Source organism: Xiphophorus couchianus, chromosome 11 (assembly GCF_001444195.1).
Source record: "Xiphophorus couchianus chromosome 11, X_couchianus-1.0, whole genome shotgun sequence".
Classification (NCBI taxonomy): Eukaryota; Metazoa; Chordata; class Actinopteri; order Cyprinodontiformes; family Poeciliidae; genus Xiphophorus; species Xiphophorus couchianus.
Window position 1 is genome coordinate 7,446,067 of NC_040238.1, and position 27,132 is coordinate 7,473,198.

At 38.6% G+C, this 27,132-nt stretch overlaps 1 protein-coding gene across 2 annotated transcripts in view; it reads left to right on the forward strand.

Annotated features, from left to right (window-relative positions):
* The window catches only part of ascc3 (activating signal cointegrator 1 complex subunit 3), a 238,337-nt gene that overhangs the window by 100,905 nt on the left and 110,300 nt on the right, over window positions 1-27,132 (forward strand). For both annotated transcript variants that reach the window (XM_028030745.1, XM_028030743.1), the window contains exons 11-13: window positions 11,923-12,087; window positions 23,438-23,614; window positions 23,848-23,919. In XM_028030745.1, the coding sequence (XP_027886546.1) occupies window positions 11,923-12,087; window positions 23,438-23,614; window positions 23,848-23,919 (414 nt within the window). The remainder of the gene's footprint in view (window positions 1-11,922; window positions 12,088-23,437; window positions 23,615-23,847; window positions 23,920-27,132) is intronic.

The following is a 27,132-nucleotide window of genomic DNA, read 5'->3' on the forward strand; positions in this document are numbered from 1 at the left end:
GGCGCTCATGATACCACACATTGTGTCTCCAACTGCAGAGTAAGATACAGTAACAGCGAGACAGACATACAGTAAAGTTCCTTATATTTATAGTTTTCTCCTTGTACCACAGCAATCACTTATTAATAATCACAAAATAAACATTAAGCCTAAAACTATACTACTGCAACAGACTGAATGTTCTGCTCTTTGTGTGGGAAATACTGTATGTCAGTGGGGTTTTTTAGGGTCGTTGTTGTCAGTTGCTATGGCAACAAGTCTGTGTGTAGCCTGGCCAGGAGTGAGAAAGACGTGGTTTTGAGTTGTACTTCAACGGTTTTTCCCTTTGCTGTGGAGCATAGCACGAAATTATTAATTTGTAGCGCTTCCCTGCAGACGCTGCGTCAATCCGTCTGTCGATCTGCCGTTCCATTTTTTTCCCCATTCGTGAACAAGATCCTGAGATACTTAAACTGGGGCAGGACATACCCCCCAACCTGGAGAAGGCGCTCTACCCTTTTCTGGCTCAAGCCCATAGCCTTGGATTTGGAGGCACTGATCCTCATCTCGGCCGCTTCACACTGGGCTGCGAACTGCTCTAGTGAAAGCTGTAGAACACGACCCCATGAAGCCAATGGGACAACATCATCTGCAAAAAACGGAGATGCGATCCTAAGGCCACCAGAGCAGGGGCCTCGTTTATAAAGCGTGCACATGCACAAAAAATGTGCGGCGCCATATTTTTTTGTATAAAAATTAACTTTGCGTCAAAGTCTGTGTAAATATAAGCACACTTTTTCCCTTGTGTGAAAATGTATTGCAGCCACGCAAACTTTTTCTGTGAACAATACCAGACTACAAAACATCAAAACTCACCTAAATCCCCTGAAACTTGACTACATTCCTTGTTATTTAGACCAAGAAGCATCAAACCCGATGTTTTTTTTTCAGGATTTTAATATTTTATTGTTTAAACGTAAATGATGAAACTGAACCGCATTTGTCCTCAGACAATAAGCTAACACTCACACAAAATAAATAAAATAAAAAAAGGATGTGAAAACCTCACTTGAATGTAAACAGTACTTTCCTCAGTTTTTGTCTCATAAAGATGTAACGCATTGTTCTGTGCGCATGAAATGCATCTATAGGGTAATTTCATTCTGACTAGAAAACAGGGTTGGATCAGCAGATTAACTCCAGACAGGTTTGACTGTTTTTAAGGTGATCATGGTGTGTAGATAATCACAGTATATCTGTAGATAAATGTGAGCCATGTAATTGTGAAGCACTTTGGCTCTGATGGAGAACATCGCGAATGGAAAGATTCAGAGGGCGCGATTGATCAGAGATCATATTGATCTGCTGGTAAATGTTGATGATTTATTAGGGTTTAGATTACCCAGACCGATTATCCTGGAGCTTGAGTGAAACGTAAAAAAGGAACAGTGCGGTACCGGTGCAACTGCCTTCAATCAAGCCAGGCTCGCTTTGTGAATCCGCCTTTCTAGAAGAAAGCATTTCTATTCTGTAAATATACAACTTATGCACATGATTCAACTACCGTATTTTCCGCACTATAAGGCGCACCTAAAAACCTTCAATTTTCTCAAAAGCCGACAGTGCGCCTTATAATCCGGTGCGCCTTATATATGGACCAATATTGAGCCACAACAGGTCTCGCAACTACGGTAAGCAGCCGCCGACTTCATTTTCCCCCGTGGAAGAAGAAACGGGAAAGCAGACACAGACTTTATTTTCCCCGTAGAGGAAGAAACGGAGGAAAGCAGACGCCAACTTCATTTTCCCCGTAGAAGAAGAAACGGGAAAGCAGCCGCCGATGCAGCCAGCGGTGCACGCTGGGTTTTGTGTAAAGACCCCAAAATGGCTCCTATTAAGAGACATGCTTACAACGCAGAGTTTAAGCTCAAGGCGATCAGTCACACAGTAGAATATGGGAATGGGCTCTTTGCACCTGCCGCGCTGACGTCACAACCGCATGCGCAAATGCGGCTCTCTTTTTTCGCTTTGAGTTACCATGACAGCTAGAAAAGACAAAGTCTTATTTCAGACGCATTGCTGTCTTCCTAATATAATGGGCTTTTACGTTTTCATGGATTTCCAAACGATCCTGAATTAAGAAGACGATGGCTTGTAAATATTCGTCGCTACCAGTTAAAGCTAACGCCGCACAGCAAAGTTTACAGCCTTCACGTCACTCCGGATCAGCTTCTTCAGCCTAAAAAAGAAGGTAAAGGAGCCCCCTGTGTTATTTCCATGGAATCCCTTCTGTATTCAGCCAGAAAGAGAGTTTACGGAACAAGAGAGCAGACCAGAGCCACATAGCCGAGCTACTGATCCGCCTGAACACACTGCTGTAAACACCGTCCTGCTTCACAAGAAACATGCAAAACTAATAAAGCGAAATAACACGGAGACCTTAAGGAACACGGCCATATTTTTCTAAAAGCAACAACTTTGAACCTGAACAGTCAGCTGAACTAGAACTCCGACACCAGAGCTAATGTTAAGCTATGGGCTCGTTGTGCTTCAGAAGCAAAAAGCCTGAACCGTAAAATCCCCGTTACTTGGTCTCTGACACTAACGACAATAAACCACGTAATATACTTGAACACAAGGTAAAAACATTGTCCGTTAATGAATGATGAAAAATGTTTAGATACTTAGATAGCACATTTTTACAAGAAAAATGTCCGGCATAAGCTAAAGCTAATGTTAGCCACAAAGTTTAAAGAAAGTAAAACTCACCTTCGTATCTGTGTATAACAAGGCGAACATGTTAAAACCTTTCTCCAGCTTATTGTTGGGGCTTCGGATCGATGTTCATCATTAAGCTGAGGTGCAAAGAGCCCATAGAGCAGCAGTGAGAGAATTTAACATGAACAGTCAATGGTGCGGAAGTGGAGGAAGCAACAGCTGTTCATTTTGGGAATGAACGGAGTTTTCAGAACGCTGGTTTGTAATCTATTAATAAAGTTTGACTGACCTATATGACTATTTTGTCGACATTCCCTTTATCGCAGTTCCATCTAATGAATGCATAACGTAACCCCAGCCTCTACTGTAGCGTCTATTCTATGCGCCTTATAATGCGGTGCGCCTTATATATGAAAAAAGTTTTAAAATAGGCCATTCATTGAAGGTGCGCCTTATAATGCGGTGCGCCTTATAGTGCGGAAAATACGGTACTTAAAATAAACGTCCACATTCCCCACTCATAGGACTCTGACATGCTGTCTTTAAATCAAAGCTGAACGCGCTATTTTCTCTTTTTAAATTTGGATTTTTTTTTTCTTTAAAATGTATTTTTATTTTTGTGAGGTGACCTTATGTGCCCTGAAAGCACCTTTTAAATGAAATATATAATAATAATTATTATTATTATAAATACTTATACTGCTACAAACAAGGATGTTGCCATGGTTATGGCTTCATGTTTTGGCAGACTTCTGGGTATTTATATTAATTTTCATATGTATTCATGGGTGGCGACAGGGCGGACCAGCAGCTGCGCTCTATTTCCTGCAAATTAGGATTTTTAAAGGAAAGGTGCGTGGCCAAGTGCGTGTGCATGGCTTTATACGTCCAAATTTTTTTGTGCGCCGCACTTTTCTAAATTTCTCCGTACGCCAAGTTTTAGCATGAAAATTGCGCACTCTTTCATGCATGAGGCCCCAGATCTCCTCCACACCTTGGCTGCGCCTAGAAATTCTGATCATGAAAGCAATGATCAGAATCAGTGACAAAGGGCAGCCTTGGATGACTACAATTCTCACCGGAAGCGAGTAAAGTATATATATAATATTTTTTATATTCCTTATTTGTACTTAGTAATTGGCACCTAAGTAGTCAACAAATACACAACTTCTTTTTGGGGATCAATAAAATATATTTCATTCTATTCTAAATAAAATAATGTTATTAATGAGTATGTAAATTGTCTAGATAAGCACCAGACCTAAATATCCTTATTGTGTATGTACATGTAACAAAATTCTGAATAAATGCTGCAGAAAGTGTCACTGGTGTTTTCCATATGCTGAACATGTCTGGTGTCGAATTAACAATGAGTAAAGATTCATCCATCTATACACCTGCCAGAGAATAGCAGTAATGTAAAAAATGTCTCGCATAGCTTGTTCTCCATGTCAGCCACAACAAAATATGGTAATGACAGGCAATAAATCAGATCCAGCCTGAAGCCAGCACCGTGTTCAAAATACTTAAAACTTAGAATTTTTAAAAAATCTTCTGTGTGGAAAATATATTGAGAATGTTCTCAGCTGACTTCTAATTTTTGTTTTAAAAAATTGAGTTCAATATTAAATGTGTTTTTGATCTATGTTTCTGGTATCTATACCTATCAAATTTAAAGTTGCCACAGTGATTCCTCTGCGGATGCTTTACCAACTATGACCTAATCCAAACAAAGCAAAAGGTGTGCTACTATATTTGACATGAAATCAAGCCTGTTTGATGAGCAACTTGGACTCTGCCAGGGTCTGCCCTTTGTCCCCATTTCCAATTGTGGTGTTCCTGACAGTAGGTCAAGTGTAATTCAGCGTGGATAGTTCCATCACCCGAAGGATTATGGAACCACTAAAAGAATATGCAAAGGGGTTGTAATCCTGTGGCATGGATGCCTTGAATGTTTGCCAGGAATGTCCCATTGAGAGGAGACTTCAGAACAAACCTAGATCCTGGATCTGGAGTGGGCCTTTTGAGAGAGAGAGATCTGGGTTTCACTTCTGACCCATTACCCAATACAATTAAATCCAGAAGACAATCATGGATTTAATGTCACTTCAGAGGAGTTCCTTCTGTATCTTAGTGTAAAAAACAAATCTGGGATTTACTTTTATTGTGACAACAAATTAGTCATAGTAATGGCTAATTTACTATGATTTATTATGAGAAAGTTAATAAATCTGCTTGAATAATGTGTTCAAAGTCTGATTAACACTTAAAATACCAGCACTTGCAAACATGTCACTTTTTTTCACGAGGTTCCACAGCTATTTGTTCCTTAGATAGGAACTTCTTAAATTGATTTAATTAACCAAATGTAATGTACACTTGATAACTTGGATCAATGTGTGATTGAATTGAAATGACGTTTTTATAAAGTGCGTCAAGACAACATTGGTTGTGAATTGGTACTATATAAATAAACTATATTAGTCATTTAAACACTGTATGGCAATAATGTTTATTTCAGTTCACATAAAGCAAGATGGAACAATATTTTCAAACGACGCAAATCTGTATAGGTTGACATTTATGTGTGTTTTCATGAAATGAGCATTAACAGGCTCATAATTAAGAACTCAATTTAAAATGTTTTGGCATGAGTTTATTTCAAACATTTCCCAGATTTGTAAACCCTTTGACATTTATCCACTCTTTCTCTCAACATAAGCAAGCTTTCATTATGCTGCTGTGCTTATTTTAGTAATGCCTTCATTTTTCATCAGCTCTTTCAGGTTAATATTGGCATCCCTTCATGTACATGAAGCATTTCTGTGATTAAGCTATTACATTTTTTTCTGTGCAGCAGTTACTTAAATTAAATGTGAATCATGTTCTGCGAAACCTTTAGTACGAGTAGATTTAGTGGATTGATTTATTTCTTCTTGCCAGTTGATGAAAGTAAATAGCATTTAGTCAACTTTGTTCATTCTTGTGTGTATTTAAAAAGCAATTAAAAGAAGCACTTTGGCTGTAGTTGCATTTGCTGGAGCCTCCGTTTAGATCAACCAATAGCTCCAATTAGGAGCAGGCGCTTCCTTTTTTGTGAGCACGCCAGTCTCTAATGGCTGAATACATTGATTTATATTCAAACTGGAGGGGATTTAATGAACTGTTTTCATAGGGTGATTTTAATAGGATTCACAGATCCACAAACAACTTGCCAAACAGTTCACACATGATTAATTATGCATTGTAGTATTGTTTTAAGAAGAGAATAAAACTGCATCAGAATTATATGCACTTAGCAATTTGCTGAGAGAAACTCTGTTGACATTTGGTATAGATGTGTTGATCCTGTTGAATATAATTAGTCTGTGAAGGATGCCAAAACAAAGGAGACATGCTGACTGTTCATTGCCTCACACAAACACAGAGCATGATCTGATCACTTCACCATGGGATGAATCATAGGCTGCCACTGTATTGATCTGTTATTGTATGGTTCTTTGTCTTGTTAGTGTTGTTCTTAATGGCGCTTTGTGTACTTCTGAGTTGCAGTGATTGTAGGTAAATATGAAGGGTATGAATCCAGTTTTTTAGATTGAGTAACTGAAAAATTGAAGCAATGTTTTTTTCCTACATTGCTACAGTCACTGTAGAATTTACAGTAACTGGCTGACAACAGGGTTGCCAGCCAGTTACTGTAAATTGTACGGTAAAGAAATCACAGTAACTTTACAGTGACCTTAATGTATTTTTTTTTACAGTAGCCTTACTGTAATTTTATTACAGTTTTACTGTAATTTTATTGCAGGTTTACTGTAATTTTTATTCCTATCTTACTGTACGTTGATACAGTAAGTACAAAATACAGTACTTTGATTAGTGTTGTTGTAATTTTTTTTTTAAATAGCACAGTAATTATATAACATGGTTACTGTGATTTCATCACATTTTTATCATAATAAAATTACAGTAGTCCTGTAGTAGAATTACAAAACGTTGTCATTTTACAGTAGTTCATAAAATTGCATACTTTGCTAGCTTTTAAAGGTTTAATGTCAATTTGCAACTTAATTTACCAAACCCTCAATTTACCAAACAAAAAATGTTTTATTTTTCTAATAAAAAATATACATATATATTTTTAAATTGCTTTATTTTATTGTCAATTTAAGTCTGACAAATTGAAGCAAAACAAAATGTTATTTTACAAAAGCAACTTTTGCTTGTTACATAGAAGTCAAAGTATTGCAGCCAAAGTGAAAAATACTCTGATCAAAAAACATAACTGATACATTTACCCTCATGGTAATATTACATTGAATACAATGAATTAAATAATCTTTACTAAATCAAAAGTGCACAAACTTCAAAGTTTCCAAGCAAACTGCATGTCAAAGTCATAAAAACAATGTTTCACCAGCTTTTCATGTAAAACTTACAGTCAAAATTCTAAATGTCTGTCGTTTTGTTCCTTTGAAAGAAGGAAGGGATCCAGCAATGTCAAATATTGAAGTTACATATTTTTAAAAACGTTATTGGAACCCCAACAGTAAATCTTAAACCGTTAGGCAAGTTAAAGACTTAGTGAACAGCCAAACAAAACCAACATGGATGACTTCTGAGTTTGTCTCAGCCCTGAACATCTCCAGAAATCATCAAAGCGTTGCTAGAAGATAAAGAAAGAAAAACATGTTGTAATACATGAGATAAACAGCACATTAAACTGCATTTGTGTCAGTTAAAGACAGACAGGATGAAAAGGAAAGATTTAGTGGACAGGCCTCTCTGACCTTTTATTGTAGCTGTCCTCCTGTCTGTCTATTAGAAAGACAGGAAAGATCCAGAGAGACAGACAGAAATGTCTGTACAGACACCGAAATGTCAGAGACAGAAAGGCAGAGAGATAGAGTAAGAGAACTGATTATAAATTTATAATTTTACCATTTTAAAAGTTTCACTAGTAGCCCATGAAGGAGGAGAATGGAGACACATGGGTTCACTGTTGTTCTAATGTTTTGCATAAGTCGTCCTGTTGGTTTTGATGTCACTTTTCCATTTACAACTTTTTTCTGCTTTCTTGAGGCCTATGAATCGCCTAAAAACAGATAGAATAGAATTCAACTTTATTGTCATTGCACTGTCACAAGTACAAGCAACGAGATGTAGTTTGCATCTATCCAGTAATACTCTACGAGATATAAATATTTATTTACAGATGTACAAGACTATGTATGTATGGACTATAAGGGGTTATAGCATGGGAGACTATTTAATATTACCCTTTTGTTTTTTAAGTACATATTACATTTTTAGATTAGATGCCTGTGAACTACCAAATATGTTTTGTAAAGGCATTATTGAAATAGTTCTCACCTATGAAAAAATACTCTAGGTGACAAAAGACGATGCTGGACCCGCTTGTGCCCTTGGTGCCGTTTCCTGAAAAATAACAATGTTCAGTGATATTAGTTTTAATTTTAGCTTAATACTCAGGTACAGAGAGACATTTCCATAGACAGATACATTCCTCCGTCTCTATCCATTAACTATGTTTGCAGACAGAGACACCTTCTGTGCCTCTATCTGTGAACCTAAGGATGGCAGATACAGTGAGATGGCAATATCGCACTATTTCTTCCATAAATTAGTCTATGGACAGAAGGATGGAAGTTACAGTGACACCCAGACAATTGGTGTACAGGGATTCCCCCAGAAAACTTGCTAAGTCCAGTGGTTAGGGTGCTGAGGCCGCCCACCGTGTTTTTGTATTAAAAGATGTTAAGTAGACGGGAAACACATTAACATTAACACACATTTTCTTTGGCTGACTAAGTGGACAAAGCATTTGATATGGTTTGATACATTGTTTAACAGGAAAAATAATACTACTAATAATAATAGAATAATATAAAACCAGCGTGATGGGTTGATGTAAATATCCATACAGGTCAGCAGCCTGTGTCCAGTTTGAGTGAAAGGAGGCGCGCGCGATCCGTGCTGAGGTAAACTTAAGACATCCAGCTGCTACAGCACACGAGGCAACGCGCAGAGGCACCAACGATGTGATTGGTCCGGCTTTAAATGCATAAACTATAAACCTATCTTCTATAAACATATCTTTTAAGAATTTAGGAATAAATCTGTTCCACCAGTGAAACGCTCAGAGCAATAGAGATGCTTGCAATCTGACTTAAAAAAATAAAATTAAAAAATTGCGGGTTTTTTATTTTTTTTAAATTATTTTCCTAAAAACATAAGAAATGCTTAGCCTGGTGGCGAGGCTAGAAAAGCAAGGCGGGCCACCAGGCCTATAATACACTAGGGGACTGGGGTCCCTGGAGTATCTGGGGCGGTGAGGGGTTGGTCTTGTCACCCCGATAAGATGTCTGCATGAGCGGTTGCCCACCCACAGCAGAATCTGGCATTGACTGATTAATCACAATTAATCACTATGCCTAACTTTGTAATCTTGAAATATGAATATGCAGACAGCTGTGCAAACCCCTCTTGCTGCACTCCAACAAATTAAAATCCAAGGAATTATCTTGCATTTGTAATCTCCCATACTCAACAGTAACTTAAAAGAAATTTACCCCACTACACATGCACACATGCATACAAGTGGTACCAAACTTGTTCAGGAGCCAACTGATAGATAAGATCTATTTTATTAGATCTATTTTATTTTCTAGTTCTTGGATGCCCCACCCTTTTATGATACCTCCAAGGGCAACATGATGCCCATATCAAACATGCACATTCGGAAAAATGTTTTGTTCTCTCAAACCAACCATGTCTGAAGATTCTTAGTTTTTCAGGTTTTTATATTCAGGAAGGTTTATAGTAAGTCAGTTTGTTTTAAACGTTGGTTTAGAAATGTTCCTCTACATTCATTTCCTGTGATGAGGCGCCGCAGCACTCTATTGTCCTCATCCAGCCAGCGAAGACCTGTTTAATTCTTGCACATGAAATTGCGGGCGCTAGCATAATTTCTATTATGCTAATACTAGATGTGCACAACGTTGGCTAAAGACCCAACACAAGAAAGTTGAAACTGTTCAACTCTTGTTGCTGTCTGCTGTCACGGAAAAAGTATTTCGCTGTTCGTAGCTCCCCATGTGTGACGTGCTGCTGTGAACTAGATAATCCTCCGCGGGAGAGAGGCTTTGATGTCAAAATAGATGGTTTGATTGATCTGTGTTATGTAATATTATTGCCTCAAAATGTTCAGGTTAATCGCGTGCGCTAACGCGTTAACGTTGACAGTCCTATGTGCGAGAAAATTTTTAAAAAAACAAACAATTGAGGCATTGTACCCTCAAACAACTTCCACAAAAAGACCAGAATATAGCCATCTGCATATTCTAGGTGAACTGAACTAAAAACAATTATGTTGCACATAATGCCAGCTGAGAAATAACCAAAGTTAGCTTTAGCAAACAAACGAGAGTAGCTCAATATAACCACATAAAATATATTTTCTTACACAAACAAACACAAAACTGCAACATAATGTTTTTTTAAAAATACTTACCCAGTGAAAGTCATTGTTGGCCCTGCCCTCTAGCCTGTGAACGTTCGCCTCCAGCCGGTAAATATCCCAGTGAAAGTCATTGTTGACCACTATGCAACTATACATTAAAGATTTACAGTACAGTTGTAAATTTTCGCACATTATCCAGTGGTCCAACCTCGTCCCATATATTTTCCATACGCATTTCAGATCACAGTAAAGATCTGTATTTTCAAAGCCCAGCCACCGTACTGTATTTTCATGATGTAGTTTTTACAGTATAACTCCTACACTCCTTTATAGTGTAGGAGTTATGCTGTAAGGGGCTTCATGCCCCTGGTTGGGTCACCAGACAGGTCCTACGTACCTCTGGCTAACGAGGTCATGGATACAAGCGGCCTAAATAGGTTTTCTACGTAGGGTGTCTGGGCTCTCCCGTAGAAATAGGGTGAGAAGCTCGATCATCCGGAAGAGTCTCAGAGTAGAGCCACTGCTGCTCCACGTCAAGAGGAGCCAGTTGAGGTGGCTTGGGCATTTGGTTAGGATGCCTCCTGGACGCCTCCCTGGTGAGGTGTTCCAGGCACATCCCACTGGGAGGAGGCCCAGGGATGGACAATGCAATTTCTAAACTAAATAGTGGCAATGCTGGGGTTATTATTTTTATTATTTGAAAGCATTTTGAGGACACAAGGATACTGTACAGCTAAAAACCATTATTATTTTTAGACCACATTATTGAGCTGGCACCCATTCCATCATCTAGCTATATATATAAAGTAGCAAGAGAATGCGCTGATCTGTTCTATTGAATAGATCATAGATCATCAAAAGCATGTAAAGGTATGTTAAGTTGTGAATTCATGGAAAACTTCAAAATGATCTCTAAAAGAAAATTGCTAAGTTTTCTGGCACTCAGCAAATAGAAATAATTTTGGTAATGCTACCTGACCTAAAACAAGAAAACTTTAGTTTGATTTAACTTCAGACAGTGGGGAAAAATGTGTCTTTTTATGTATTGTGTGCAAATATCTGGTTTCAATTGTATCTGGAATTTGGTCGAACACAAAGGTGAATTAGTCAAGCATTTATTACTATCTGTCTAAAATTTAGGAAGGGATTTAGAAACTGATACTGGATTTTTTTGATTCAGTCTATCTGAGTGCGTTTCAAATTACAGTACCACCAGAGACATGAAACCTTGACCCATAGCTTTGTCCTATGGCAAAGGAAAGCCTAGAAGCCTGTTATGGCAATGGCTTTGCCCGTTGTCAAAATTCAGTGTTTTAAAGTGCTACACTCAGAATGTCAATAAAGGAATCAGACTATACTGATCTTTTTCTGATCTAACTGGTACACTGGAAAAAAAGATGATGCCTTCACTCTGAGAGCTCCAGCAGCCCTTTACTGTTCTATTTTTTTTCCTGCTGTTTACTGTATCACATTCACTCTGTAACCTTACAGAATTAGGCCTTACAGTTCAAACTAGTCATGGGTTTGTGACTACCTACCATGATATTGGTGTCGAGACCGAGTTGTACTGTAGATAACTATGTATCAGTCACAGGATAAAAAGGTGATCTGACCGGGTCTTTAGTGTCTGCAGTTTACCATCCTCTTGCTTACTGCTATGAATAGATTGCTTTGTTTCCAGTCTTGATTTCTTCCTAAATGTAGTGTTTGAACAGTCACATATGTGTTCACCCTTGTTTTAGATGTTGGTGACAACTCCAGAGAAGTGGGATGTTGTGACAAGGAAAAGTGTTGGAGACGTGGCTCTCTCTCAAATTGTGCGTCTCCTGATCCTCGATGAAGTTCATCTTCTACATGAAGATCGTGGACCAGTACTAGAGAGCCTGGTGGCAAGAACTATCAGACAGGTCAGTTCCTGCTATGCTGCGTGACTCATGTATCTGATGTATTGTATTCAACATTGTCACTTTACGCATAAGAACTTTTTTTTTGCTTTTTAGAAATTCTTGCAATAAGTGCCTTGCGTTTTAATCACAATTATGCATATGTATTTTTATGAACTATACCGCCTGCTTTAATTGAAATAAATTTGAAGGGGTTAACATCAAATTTTTTTCTCCTTGTTACCAGAAGCCAAAAAAACCAAAAACATAAGTTGTCGTTGTGATGTTCACTCGCCACATTGGACCAGAGCCAAGCAGGTTGAGTTCAGTGCTTTGGTATAACAGTGCAGAATTTCTCACAACCAATTACTCCTCTAACTACCCATCCTACTCTGTGGCGGAAAAGTGCCTTCTGGAATTTGAGTAAATGAGGCTGTTTTCCGCATCAACAAACGCACACTCAAAATTCACACAATAGTTTTACATGCAGCATAGGGCAAAACGTTCACCAGGGGGTTGTGACAAGATAGGGTGGACATGAGTCTGAGAGCAAAATGATGATGTCAATTTCATCAACCAACTTTAAGAATGAGAACCACTTTTGGTACAACATCCAAACCATGCTGTACCTTCACTCTGTGTGAACAATCTGCTCTTGAGATTATTTATTGCTCTTTTACTAGTATAAACAAAGCTTTACTTGCCACTTCCCAGTGCTATGAATCTGCAGTAATACTGAAGCGCTGCTAATGTTTTGCAGTCGGATTTTTACTGTGTCCTTACTGCTACTAAATGAAACCAGCTCTGCTCGTCTCTCCCACTACAGTTGTCTCATTTGAGTGAAAGCTTACCTGAGGAAATGAGAAAAGAGAAGTAATATGGATGCTCTTGAATTGCCATATAACAAATTGCAATTACAGTTGAAAATAGACAAGATGATATTTACTTATTTTCTGTCTAGCCCAATCACTTACATGGTAATGAGAAACAGAATCATTTGCTTGTGTATGTATCAGATTATTTTTATTATTCGTTTATGTTTTGCTATGAGACTGCTGTGATATATTAGACAGACATGCGCCTCTTATAATTGACAGCATCAATCCCAACCTACTGGCACCTTGCTTAAAAAATGTAATGATTTCTCACGATGATGACTGGCATGTGTTTATGCTGGAGTATAGTCATCATGCAAATTTAGCCAGGCTGACGGCTGGTGCACGTTGTGTAGTCCAATATCACATCTTGATGAACTGCTGTCACATGTCAGTCTGTGGGTGTAAAATAGAGAAAGGGAACAGAGCTTGTGGTTGATAATTTTGGAATACATAGACAATCACTGATTAAATCATGCATCATGTTCTTTGAATTACATTTTGATCCTATAATTTTTTCCATGTACAAAGTCCTCTATTTCTGTCCTTGGCACTGAATGACATGACTCACCCTGCATCCGGTTTATGAAACCCTTTTGAAAAATTGCACTGAACACCAGGGAGCTTGTGTAGGTTTGAAATTGGCAAACATATTAAGATGACAGTACAGTCTGTAAGATACATTGTAAAATTTACTGGGGTTTTTTCTATAATAAATTGATTAAAATCACAGAAGCTTACAGAACTTCATCCAGAGTCAATTACATCACAATGAGAGGTCAAATATGACTATGTATTACTGTCATTTCACTTATTAGTAACTTCAATAATTGATTGTTATTGTCTCCCTCACCTGGCCTGTAAACCATGAGTAACAGCAGTATCTCATTACCATAGATTCAGCAGTATTGGTGAAAAACCCTGAAGACAGGTAAAATCAAGAAGCAAGTAATCATTAATGTATGGGGAAAGAGCTTAAAGGCACGAGGTTGACATGTAGTTCATTAAAATAAAGAATTGTACTTTGCTTTGTTGCAATTACAAAGCAAAATAGTACATATTTCTTCCATGTGTCAGGTATGGAAGAAATGTGTGTAGAACAGTTGTATGCTGATGTTAAGACAGAGCAGTGTGAGGAAGAGAATTGAAACAGAGGGACAGGGATGGGCTGCTGAGCTGAGCAGCTACCAAGACCTTTGTGGTAAGGTTAACTGCAAGGTAATTGAAAACTGGGCTGTACATGTGACTGCTGTTTACTTGGTTCACAGCCCATTTATCAGGTTGTTTAACTGATATTACTGAAGAAGGACTGACTGGGTTCTTTATACACCTTAACACCTCTTCAGGCTCTACTGCACTTCAGAAGTTTCAAGCATCGGAATTGTTTTTTGGGGGGGTTTTTTGCAAAAATATTGCACATTTTCAGCATGAAACATCATTGTTTTTCATTTAATAAACAATCTGTACATGTTAACCCTAAACAACATCTTCAGTCAGCTTGACTGAAGATTTGAAATCATTTGAAGCTCTACTGCTTTTATTATCTCCCACATTATTAAGGGAACACGGGCTAAATGAGTCACTTCATTATCAAAGACAATTATGTTGCTTTTCCACTCATTTTCACAATGTGACATGTTGAGGATGTGTCCATGCTGAACACAATATTCTATTCTGTCTGTAATCCTTTGCAATGTCATGCAGAAGCAAAGTAAAATGCTGTCTGACTGGACGCTTATCATCACAGTAGCATGCACATCTTTAAAGTATGATGCATTACATATAAATTCAGAATTACACGTTTCTGGTCTTTGTGTAAATTAACAAAACACTGAAACTGCCAAAGCACCGCTCCCATACACTTTTTACTGGAATTACAGGGTTTCCCCCAGTAAACTTGCCAAGCCTGGAAGTCGAGCCACCAAGGCAGTCCACTGGGGTTTTGTATAAAAGATTTTAAGTTGACAGGAAATGTAAAAATATTACTGGGTAATTATATGTTACAGAAAACATCGCCAGTGAAACGCTATTTAAACCCACAACTAGTCTTAAAAACAACAAATCAAAAAATACAATTAAAATGAATATCAATTATTTGCACTTCTGTTTAATCCAAATTAAGTCAGCGACTTCATAAGGCCCCCAGGACTTCAGGGGACCATAAATGCTAATATTCTAACACAGAACACAGATACATAAATGTAACATTTGTTTACACCGTATTTCTATAAGGCGCACCACATTATAAGGCGCACCTGCAATGAATGGCCTATTTTAAGACTTTTTTCATATATAAGGCGCACCACATTATAAGGCGCATAGAATAGACACTAAAGTAGAGGCTGAGGTTACGTTATGCATCCACTAGATGGAGCTGCGCTAAAGGGAATGTCAACAAAATAGTCAGATAGGTCAGTCAAACGTTATTAATAGATTACAAACCAGCGTTCTGAAAACTCTGTTCATTCCCAAAATGAATAAACCGCTGTTTTGTTAATTTCCCCGAGGTAAAGTAAGTGACGTGGTATTTTCGTGACACAGTTTGTCTTTTAACAACAGCAAGGTATAACATATAGTGGAGGGGAACTTTTCCTTGATTCAATAAACACGTAAAAAACAGTCTGATACTGTTACGGTAAATCAAACGTCAGTGCAATCACAATATATATCCACTTCCACTATAACCATTGATTCGTTCATGTTAAATCCTCTCGCTGCTGCTCTATTCCTGTGTTCTACTGCGTGACTGATCGCCTTGAGCTTAAACTCTGCGTCATAAGCGTGTCTCTTAATAGGAGCCATTTTGGTGTCTTTACAAAAACCCAGCGTGCACCGCGCGCTGGCGCGCGGAAGTCGGCGGCTTCCCACGTAAATGAAGCCGCCGACTTCATTTACGGGGGAAAATGAAGTCGGTGGCTGCTTACCGTAGTTGCAAGACCTGTTGTGGCTCAATGTTAGTCCATATATAAGGCACACCGGATTATAAGGTGCACTCTCGTCTTTTGAGAAAATTGAAGGGTTTTAGGTGCGCCTTATAGTGCGGATAATATGGTAATTGTTTAAGCATAAATAAATTAAAAGATTTTTAATTGTTTAACATTTATATGGAAGATCTTACGGAGCTGGCTAGTTTACTTTGTAAAAGTTCAAAGAACAATATTCATAGTTAAATTGTTAATTGTTACCATAGCTACAATCTGATGCTGAGTTTAATATTTGAGTTTGAGCTTTGTTTGTTCACACAAATGAGTAAAATGTGATTATAACTTATTGCGTTTAGGTTCACCAATTAAATTAGTCCCCCTCTCCCATATTTCACTAAATTTAACACAGAAGCTTTTAGAGGTGCTGATGTTTTTAGCAACAAAAGGGGCCCCTAATTCAAATTCTGCTCAAGGCCTCATACAGCCTTGGACCGGCCCTGCGTGATGAGTTAAATTCACTGCACTGCGCAAAGATGGACAACAAACGGAAGATTTAATTCAATGCTGCTAATGAGGCTTTAGTAGCTCTTCCATTTCGTGTCTGTTGAGGTTATAATAAGAGGACACAGAAACTATTTTGGTTGGTAGAGTTTGTGACCAATCAAACTCGATATGGAAGTTTGATGAGAGAAACTCCGCGTGGCCGTGCACTTTAACTCTGGCTGACTAAGTGGATAAAACATTTGATATGGTTTGATGCATCGTTTAACCGGAAAAATAGTAATAAAATAATATAAAACCAGCATGATGCGTGACCAGTTAATTTTTTTCTGCAGGTACTAAGGGGGAGTTAAGCATGTTACTGAGGATGCTATGACGGATCTTTTTTATCCTATAATTATCAACACACACACATTAGTATTGTTATTTTAATCAGACTGATTTGCATTTATTTTACGCTTAGACGTCAGCACGAAGCCTTGAGCCATTAGCCAGATGACTTCCAGATAATATCACATTGTTTAGGTTAAAACAGCATTCATGACAAAGGGGATACCCTGCTATTGACACTTTGCAACTATATCACTTAATCATTCAAAGCGCCATGATGTAGATCGGAAGTGAGAATTAGGAGTATTGAACTGAGTGGCTAAAGTTGTTTTTCCAACTTGTTTTTGTCAGTTTATTCATGGTTTCTACTTGCTGGAATCAAGCTAATTTGTCTGTGAAGGTAGCACACCTGGTTGGGGCTCATAGACGGCAGTATTTACAGAAGCCTGAAACAGCTAGCTTAGAAACCGACCCATACCTCTTCCCTCCTGAACAACTAGTACTTTTTCATCAATATTAAGAAATTATTAATTTAAAACAGGCTTTTATATCCTTCTGGACAATTACTTGTAAGTGAGTTTTTCAAGTGTACTTTGAAATTTTCACTTGAAACTAGAGAAAAATACTTGCTAATATTTGGTGTTTTTACAGTGAAAGGCTTCCCGAGTTTATACATGGTTTCTCACTCTGGATTAGTAAGACTGCTTACTGGACAGATCTCCAAAAGAGTCTCCAAAAGGAGGGAAATCAACAAAAGGTCATTGCTAAAGAAGCTGGTTGTTCACAGAGTTCTGTGTAAAAGCATATCCATCCATCCATCCATTCATTCTTCTACTTTATCCGGGGTCGGGTTGTGGGGGTAGCAGCCTAAGAATGGAGGCCCAGCCTTCCCTTCCCCCAGCCTCCAGGGGGAGGCACGTGAAATGGCTGAGTGGCCGGTAAAACATTTTCTCTACCAACCACTATGGCTGGTGGAGAACATTTTTTACTTCCACCCCTGCCGGAATGTGTTCAAAGTTCTGCCAGAGATGGGAATTAAAGCTCCGTCTCACGGGAGACTCTGCCAGACGTTCCCAGCAGACCCTCACAACACGTTTGGGCCTGCCAGATCTGACCGGCATCCTTCCCCACCACCGGAGCCAACTCACCACCAGGTAGTGGTCAGTGGATAGCTCCTCACCTCTCTTTTACCCGAGTGTCCAAGACATGTGGCCGCAGATCCGACGAAACGACAACAAAGTTGATTATCAGACCGTGGCCTAAGGTGTCCTGGTGCCTAGTGCACATATGGACACCCTTATGCCTAAACATGGTGTTCATTATGGACAATCCATTATGAGCACAGAAGTCCAACAACAGAACAGAACTTGAGTTCAGATCGGGGGGGCCATTGCTCCCAACCACGCCCCCCCCAGGCCCTACTGTCATTGCCCACCTGAGCGTTGAAGTCCCCCCAGCAGAACAAGGGAGTCCCCAGGAGGGGCACTCTCCAGTAACCTCTCGTAGAACTTCAAAAAGGGTGGGTAATCTGAACTGCTGTTTGGCGCGTAAACACAAACAACAGTCAGAACCCGTCCCCCCACCCGTAAGAGGAGGGAGGCTACCCTCTTGTTCACTGGGGTAAACACTAACGTACAGTTGCCGAGATGGGGGACAACAAGTATGCCCACTCCTGCTCAGCGCATATCACCATGGGCAACTCCAGAGTGGAAGTATGTCCAGCCCCTCTCAAGGAGATTGATTCTAGAACCAGAGCCATGCGTTGAGGTGAGGCCAACTATTTCTAGCCGGAACTTCTCAACCTCACACACCAACTCTGGCTCCTTCCCCACCAGAGAGGTGACATTTCATGTCCCAAGAGCCAGCTTCTGCAACCGAGAATCAGATCGCCAGGACCCCCTCCCTCGGCCCCCACCCATCCCACACTGCACCCGACCCCTTTGGCCCCTCTCACAGGTGGTGAGCTCATTAGAAGGGGGACCCATGTCTCCTCTTCAGGCTATGCCCGGCTGGGCTTTTCCACAGGTAAAAGCCCGGCCACCAGGCACTTGCCATCGTGCCCTAACTCCAGGCCTGGCAACAGTGAGGCACACACACTTGTTTTGGGGAACGGGAGAGGGATTGTGGCAATAGTAAATATTTTTTTTGTTTCTAACAATAAAAAGCACTACACTGATAATGAAATGGAATACATTTGCTTTTAAATGCTTTTTGTGTTAAGGCATCAGTTTCTTGCCTTTAGTTACAAGATGTCCACATTCTTTTCACTTTTTGTATATATTATGTAGATGATATACAATATCGCTTATATTGTAAGTAATATCAAAAGCCACAGAGGTTGCATATTTCAGTTCTTTGTGTAAAATCCTCCACTTTCTAACTGAAGAAGAAGCTGAATATGAACAGGACGTCTCATAGACCCGCCCCCACCTCTTCCATCTTTCTATCCTATTATTGGACTCATAGACTCCTGTAATTGATTGCGCTGAGGGAATTACTGAGGCTGCTACCAACCCACAAGTTCACTTCCTCAGACATATTAATATGTAAATCCCTGTAAACTGAATGAAACTTGCTCCCTTGTTATGCAAATGTTTTAGAATGGAGCCAGGTATCATATTGGTGTTCTGCTAAAAGAGTTTTGATCTTTACCACCCTGAAATTGGTGAAATTCAGTCCAACAAATTTTGTTCTGCATTTTACAATTAATTTCCCTCTAATTCTAACCTTGAGTACTGCTTAGCTGTTGTCTTTCTTTTTCAGTGTCTATTATTTAGCCATTTCTTCATTCTGAAATTGGTGTGAAATACAGCAATATTAGCCAGTTATAACAGACTCTGGCTCATGTCCTGTTTCAACAAGATGTTTAGTCACTTCAAGACTTGTTTCTACCTTATCTGACACTGAAATAGAGTTTAAAAAAAAGAGTAGATTTTCTTCACAAATACCAAGTTTACAATTAAAAAAGGGCAAAGATAATTTGACACAACAGGTCTCGCAACTACGGTAAGCAGCCGCCGACTTCATTTTCCCCCGTAGTAGAAGAAACTGGGGAAAGCAGCCACTGATTTCATTTTCGCCCGTAGAAGAAGAAATGGGGGAAAGCAGCCGCCGACTTCATTTTCCCCCGTAGAAGAAGAAGCGCGCGGTGCACGCTGGGTTTTGTGTATAGACCCCAAAATGGCTCCTATTAAGAGACACGCTTACAACGCAGAGTTTAAGCTCAAGGTGATCAGTCACGCTGTAGAACATGGGAATAGAGCAGCAGCGAGAGAATTTAACATGAACGAATTAATGGTGCGGAAGTGGAGGAAGCAACAGCTGTTCATTTTGGGAGTGAACGGAGTTTTCAGAACGCTGGTTTGTAATCTATTAATAAAGTTTGACTGACCTATCTGACTATTTTGTTGACATTCCCTTTGGCGCAGTTCCATCTAATGGATGCATAACGTAACCCCAGCTTCTACTGTAGTGTCTATTCTATGCGCCTTATAATGTGGTGCGCCTTATATATGAAAAAAGTCTTAAAATAGGCCATTCATTGCAGGTGCGCCTTATAATGTGGTGCGCCTTATAGTGCGGAAAATACAGTAGATATATAGAAATAATTTCAGGAATCTTATTTTGGAAACAACAAAGGACTTCAAATCATGTTCTGTAAGGTTTTTTTTTTGTTGTTTTTTCTGAAATAGAGATTTCTGTAATCATATTAAAAGTATTTCCCAGATTGAGAAGAAACTTGAATGTAAGGTAGACCTTAAAATGCATGTGGAGCATCAGAGTGAAAGTGCAGTGAAAGCCTAGTCTGCCGGCAGTGATTGGTTAGTTCTTATCTTGATAGGAGGCTTTGACAGGTTCTGCATCACATTAAAGGGCTTACCAATCTTCCCTGTCACTTCCAGCAAGAGGCTCTTAGATCGGGCAGCCCACCGTCTCTGCCGACACCCACTCTAGTTCTCATCCACTCACTCATGTTGATTCACAATATGGTGAATTTCCCTCATTTTTCTAAGACAAAACTAAGTCAGTGTTGGAGCAAACTTGTTTAGCCTCAGTTGTTAACAAAGGTGAGTAGCAACAGGTTACTCTTTTACATGAACTTAACTACATCATTTAAAGAATCAAAAATGTCACTTTGTGCTCAACAGAAAAGAACAGCACCAACAGCATCAATGGTGAGATAATAAATTATATATTAAATTCAGTAATTATCCTGATCCTTTCACTATATAATTACAAACTGAATACAATCTTATATCAACAAGCTGAATACCTTATCTCTAAGCTGTGTGGCTATTTGTATGAACTTGGAGAGAAAACTGGCAAGTTGTTACCTCATCAGTTCTGACAGAGTGCAGCTAATCAGACTATATTTGAGATCCGAAATAATCAGGGAACAAGATGTAGGGATAACCGAGACAAAAATAGCTGTTTTTCAAAATACCATCAGATTTTATACATCACCCCCACAGCTAATGATGATGTAGTTATAGAAAACATCTGAGAGACTTGACATTCCTTCCTTAGGATAAGATTTAATGACTAGTTTGGAGAAGTCTGTTTCTAATGCTGAAATTGAAATGGGCATAAGTAGTACACTGTCTGGAATGTCCCCTTACAGCATGCTGTACTTCCGGACAGGCCGGAAGTACTCTCAAGGACACCTGTCAGAAATGCTGGCAGTTGTCCTTCTGACTTCTATAACATGTTTTTTACCCAAATAATTCCACTGTTGCAGTCAATATTTGAAAAATCTTTCATTCACAGTCTTTGCCTCCAACAATGCATAAAACAATAATTGGACAGAACAAAGATCATTTGGATGGATGTTCATACTACCCAATATCTTCATTAAATACAGATACTAAAAATATTGCTAGTGTATTGACCCGTCATTTGGAAAAGCATCCGCCATCCATCACGGCAATACTTTGGAAACTGAAATCTCACTCTACGTGGAGAAGACGTTTGATTATGTCAGATGGGACTTTGTTTTTCATACACTCCAGATATGTGCTTGATGAGGGAATAACATAACATTATATAAAGCCTAAAAAAGGTAAGTTGAAACATTCTTAGATTATTAAGTACAGTCGACCTGGAAAGATCAACAAAATAAAACACCCATGATACAATGTAGTTTTACAAGCCAATATTTAGGATAAGACCAGGACATCTGTAGTTAGAACATATGTCTACAAATACTGTATTAGTGCAAGCACTGTGTCTGTGGCTTGACCCAGTGCTTGCACTAAGCAACGCAGCTGTTAGCTCAAATTATGCTTGCACTGTGTAATGCATACTGATAATTTTCCTTTGTTTCCAGTAAAAGTTGTATTTCAACAACCCTGCTGAAACATCGAGGTTTTTACAATAGGTAGCAGTAACACCAGCATAATTCACACATGGCACATCAAAGGTAGACCATCTTAAGCATGACTAAAATAGATATACTTATCTCAAAAACCATTATAATTCCTGTTTTTGTTCATAATGTTAACCATTTCCTGTCAGTCACGTACTTTTCAGCTCTAGTGGAAACGGAGTCAGTGTTGTTGTGATTTGTAGCTTTGAGGATGCTGGTGTACGAGCTTAGTAGGCCAGAGTTCCTAAACCGTTTATAAAATTCTCTGTTTGCCAAGTCTACATTATGCATCTGAATGCATCTGAAAAGTTATTCTCATCTCTAGTTTTTTTGTGTCAGATTAAAACATTAAAAAAATCATTTATTCCTGTGTTGCTACTGCTTTCCACAGAGCATGTCTTTCACAACTGTGATGACTTCCCATAATTGATATAAATATGATTTTTTATTTCTACCAGAAAATCCTAGTAATTTCAGTGTGACAGGAAAGCAAAAACAGGGAAAACAGAGTAAACAGCTGCATTTTCACAGCAGTAGTGGTAAATGTGTTTGAAGAAGTTAATAAATGAAAACACATTACAATGTGCAATCAATTATTAATAAAAACTTACTTTAACAGAAAAAAAATTGAGATTTCTGTAAAAACAATGTTACATTTTTTATTGGAGTTAAAAGCCATTTTCGAGGCTTTGTAGCCTTGGAAATGCTTATAATTTCTAAAGATATAAAACCCAAACCTCTCTTCAATGTTAATATTTCATCCAGTCTGAAAAGGAAAAACAATTGAACGATTCAAGTTCCACACAAACTTCTAGCAGTTGTCCTAAACTGTGCACAAAGTCAAACAATCCTCAATACACATCAGTGTAAAACACTGTGGACTAAAAATCAATTTTCTCTGGTCAATGCAAAACACTTCCTTCAGCAACTTCTTATTTGTATGCTCTGAGCATATCATCCTCTTGATAAAATCACAATTCACAAAAAGTCGCCTTACTTTAAGTGTCATACTATTTACTATGGCAACCTCTTTTGCACAGAGAACCATACAAAATTTCTACCACAGTGTGCATATAATGAAAAGTTGATTTCAAACCTGAATATGCCAAAAATCTTGGGATTAATCGTTTACATAGTCATAAAACACAGTGAAAAACATTGGGAAACACAGAATAAAAGTATGTTAGAGGCCTATAATGCCTCTAGCATACTTATGAATCCATATTTGTTGTCAATTTCTACAAGTATACACAAGCACCGTTTTTTTTTTTTTTTTTTATTTGTCTACCAAGACTTCCCAGGGCTGATTTAGTTCCGTCCACATGGATGAATGTATAGATCTCTGGTCTAGCTTTAACTCCGCACTGTTTCATGGGCAGGTGGAGTCTACCCAGAGTATGATCAGGATCCTGGGACTGTCTGCCACCCTGCCAAACTACCTGGATGTGGCAGCCTTCCTGCACGTCAACCCCTATATCGGCTTGTTCTTCTTTGACAGCCGCTTCAGACCTGTGCCTCTTGGACAAACCTTTGTTGGCATCAAAACCACCAACAAGGTAAATTGTTGGCCATCGTGTATTGATAGATACATGTTTAGAGCCAAGAATACTGGTGTAATGATATTATCTCCATGGTCATTATTATTTGATGTTTGATCACTGGTATTGACAGTAAAGATTAAAAACTGCACAAATGAAGCCTCCCAGTGCCTAAACTACACTTTTATGATGAAGATGAAACCTTTTAAAGCAAAAGCAGATCAGTCATTGTTGTTTTGTGTTCTGCACAGATCCAACAGATTCATGACATGGAAGAAGTGTGCTACAACAAGGTTCTGCAGCAGATTAAAGCTGGACATCAGGTGAGTTCTTTTTAATCTAAACTGAAATATATTTGACATTCATAAATTTATCCAGTTCTGAAAGTGGCAGGGATTCATCACCTAGAAATAAATGTTATATATAGATTTGGCTTATTTATAGGCATTTTAATTCAATGTTTGTATTTTGCCTTAGAAAAGAGTGAAGAAATAAATCAGATTAGTGTAGATGTGATTGTGCAGGTATTTGTTTGAGTTACAGAAATACCCCCTGAAAAAATAAAATAGTTTACAATAATGCTGGCACCGATTTATATGCGCCAGGAAATTAATTTCCTTAATTTGGAAGATCAGTGATTAGCCGATACTTACATGTGAAGCTGATCTTATCCATCGATCTTATCTACCTCAGCAAAGGTCTAAAAGTCAACTACTGTTCTTTTCCACTCAGCCGTGAGAGAGGTTTCACTGACCGGCCCACCAGTTCATGTCTGCACATTTGCAGTTAACAGTAGACACCCCACTGTTGTCAACTCATTGACTTTCAGCAGATCAAGCTTTCTAAAGACTGGTACAGATTGGTGGTCCCCCAGAAACTGCAATCAGTGCATCTCTACTCTTCTGTTTTCTTAACTAAGCAAAAAAACATTCATATTTGCAGTGTTCCTAATTGACTCAGAAAACTACAAACAGGATTTTTTACGACTTTCTTTCTGCTATTACTGCATAAAGGTCAGATTTGTGGAGGTGATGACTAATAATTGTCCTGTAGAGAGATTCTACCAACTGAGCTGAAAATTTCTTCTCTGAGTTATACTCTCTTATTCCAAACCTCTAGGATTTGGCAGAATAACAGTTGTAAGTTCCTCTAAGTAAATGTTCAAACCTTGCGATATTGTTTTAGAACTTAACCCAGCTTTAAACCTCTCCACAACATTCTCCTCAATGATTAGGTTTGTTCTCTAATGTTATCTAACAAATAAGGGTATTCAGAGAGCAGCTTTGTTGAGGAATATGGAACTAAAGAGGGAGTATAAAGTATTCATTCCACATGTTTCAACTTTTTATGAGGGAGGAATTTCTACAAAGGTAATTTTTTCATCTTAATACTTATGCATTGATTTATGTTTATTGATGGAATAACATCCTAATAAGATCTACTGTATTTTGTGGGAGTAATTAGGGGTGCACTTATCATTTTGGAGGATTGGTTGTATCTCAACAGTTCTCTGTTGCTCTGGTTTGACTGATAGACCCACCCACCAGGACATGTTGGTTTTGCAGTTAACAATAGTGGCCTGCTGCAGCCAAATCAATGACTTTCTTGCTGTATTGAGTGGCATTTCAGACAAAAAAAATCATTATCAACCAAAATTGTAATGAACAGATAGGCTTTTTAAAGATCGGTGGAGATTTATGATCAGCCAGAAACTGCAATGGGTGCATCACAAAACAGATGTTTCTGGACTGATGGCAGAGTCGTAGAGGCTCAGTGTTGTAAATTCTTTACCACAAACCTTGTTTTTCTTAGAAGCTATCTGAAAGTTTCTCAGGGCCTTATTTGCCCCATTGTAGGCCTGTTCTTCTTTGTTTCCCCACCCGAGCCCATGCACCACCTTCCTCTCATTCTGCCTCCACTCTGCAGCCTCAGAAGGCCTGTTGGTTACATGAGAATTGCAAATTCAGACTTTGCCATTTAACTTCCATCTGCTGCTGGAGTTGAATTCCCTACCAAGCACTGTTGTTATCCTGCTGATTTTATTACAAGTACACCCTCACACACACGCACACGTTCCCTTCTTTTAGACAGATCCTTATGATGAAGCATCTTGATCATCCACCACCAGGAAGCTTTTTGTTTTATTAGCATGTTTAAATACACTGCTCCAGTCCACCTTCCATGTTTTAGCTGCCGAGTCCACTGCACAACTGGCACCTTTTTTCACTCAATATTAAATTGTCAAGAAGTGGTGCTGACATATATTAATTTCATCAGGGTTGATGTGATGGATGGAATTTCCTTTATGATTTTTCCAGCATCCTCTTGGTGGGAAGCATGCTGCCAGAACAAAGTTTAATAAGCTGAGAATCTGGAGCTTATGTTTCCACACAGTTCAGTGGTGCTGATAAAACACCTCCAATAAATAACATTTGCTACAGTGTTCCCTCTGGACTGTGTGTGTTGGAACAAGCACATAGCTCACTGCTCCTGCTGCATGTCTCTGCAGTCTGCTACTCTCCTTTGCTCTTCTATATCTTCATTGGATAAACAAACACAAAAGCTTCTCAAACGTAAAAAAAATTGTAAAACGTTTTTTCATTTACCGTCATAAAAAATGCAAGTCGTCAGAAGACTTTTGCTTCCTTCCTCAAATTTTGAGTCGGTTAGAATAGGGAAAAAAGTGTGCCGGAGAGCAGAACGTCAGTGGCGTAAAACGAAACTACAAACTCATCTAGATATCTACAAAGACAAACTCAAAATGTTTAATTCTGAACTAAGAAATGCAAGAGAGAGTTTTTTTTCAAATATCATTTCTACCTCTATCAACAACTCTCGTGCTCTGTTCTCGATTGTTGACAGATTGACAAATCCACCTTCCTCTGTTAACCGTGAATTTTTCTCATCTGAGGCCTGTGACAAATTTGCCACTTTTTTTATAAATAAAACTGTGAAAATAAGGGAAACAATAAACTCCTCTGTGTCTGCTGTTGGGAAACAATTAACTATGTTTTTCCCTAAACAGAACTTACCTTTGATGACCCACTTGAACCTGATCACTCAAAAGGATTTGAGTTACACTTTACATCGTATGAAATCATCCACCTGTTCCCTTGACATCATACCCACCAATTTATTCTTAAAGGTCTCAGATGTTTTGGCTCCGGACCTTTTACAAATAATTAACAAGTCACTCTCCTCTGGAGTCTTTCCTCAGGCTCTAAAGACTGCGGTAGTTAAACCACTTCTCAAAAAGCATAATCTAGACTCATAAATTTTAAGCAATTATCGACCAATATCAAACTTACCTTTTTTGTCTAAAATACTAGAAAAAATTGTTTTTCAGCAGATAAATGGCTTTCTGGCCTTGAACAACTGTTTTGATGTCCATCAGTCAGGCTTCCGTCAGCATCACAGCACTGAAACGGCTCTTGTCAAAATTTTTAATGACCTCCGTCTAAACACTGACCATAATAAAATGTCAATATTAGTTTTACTTGACTTAAGTGCTGCATTTGACACAGTCGATCATGATA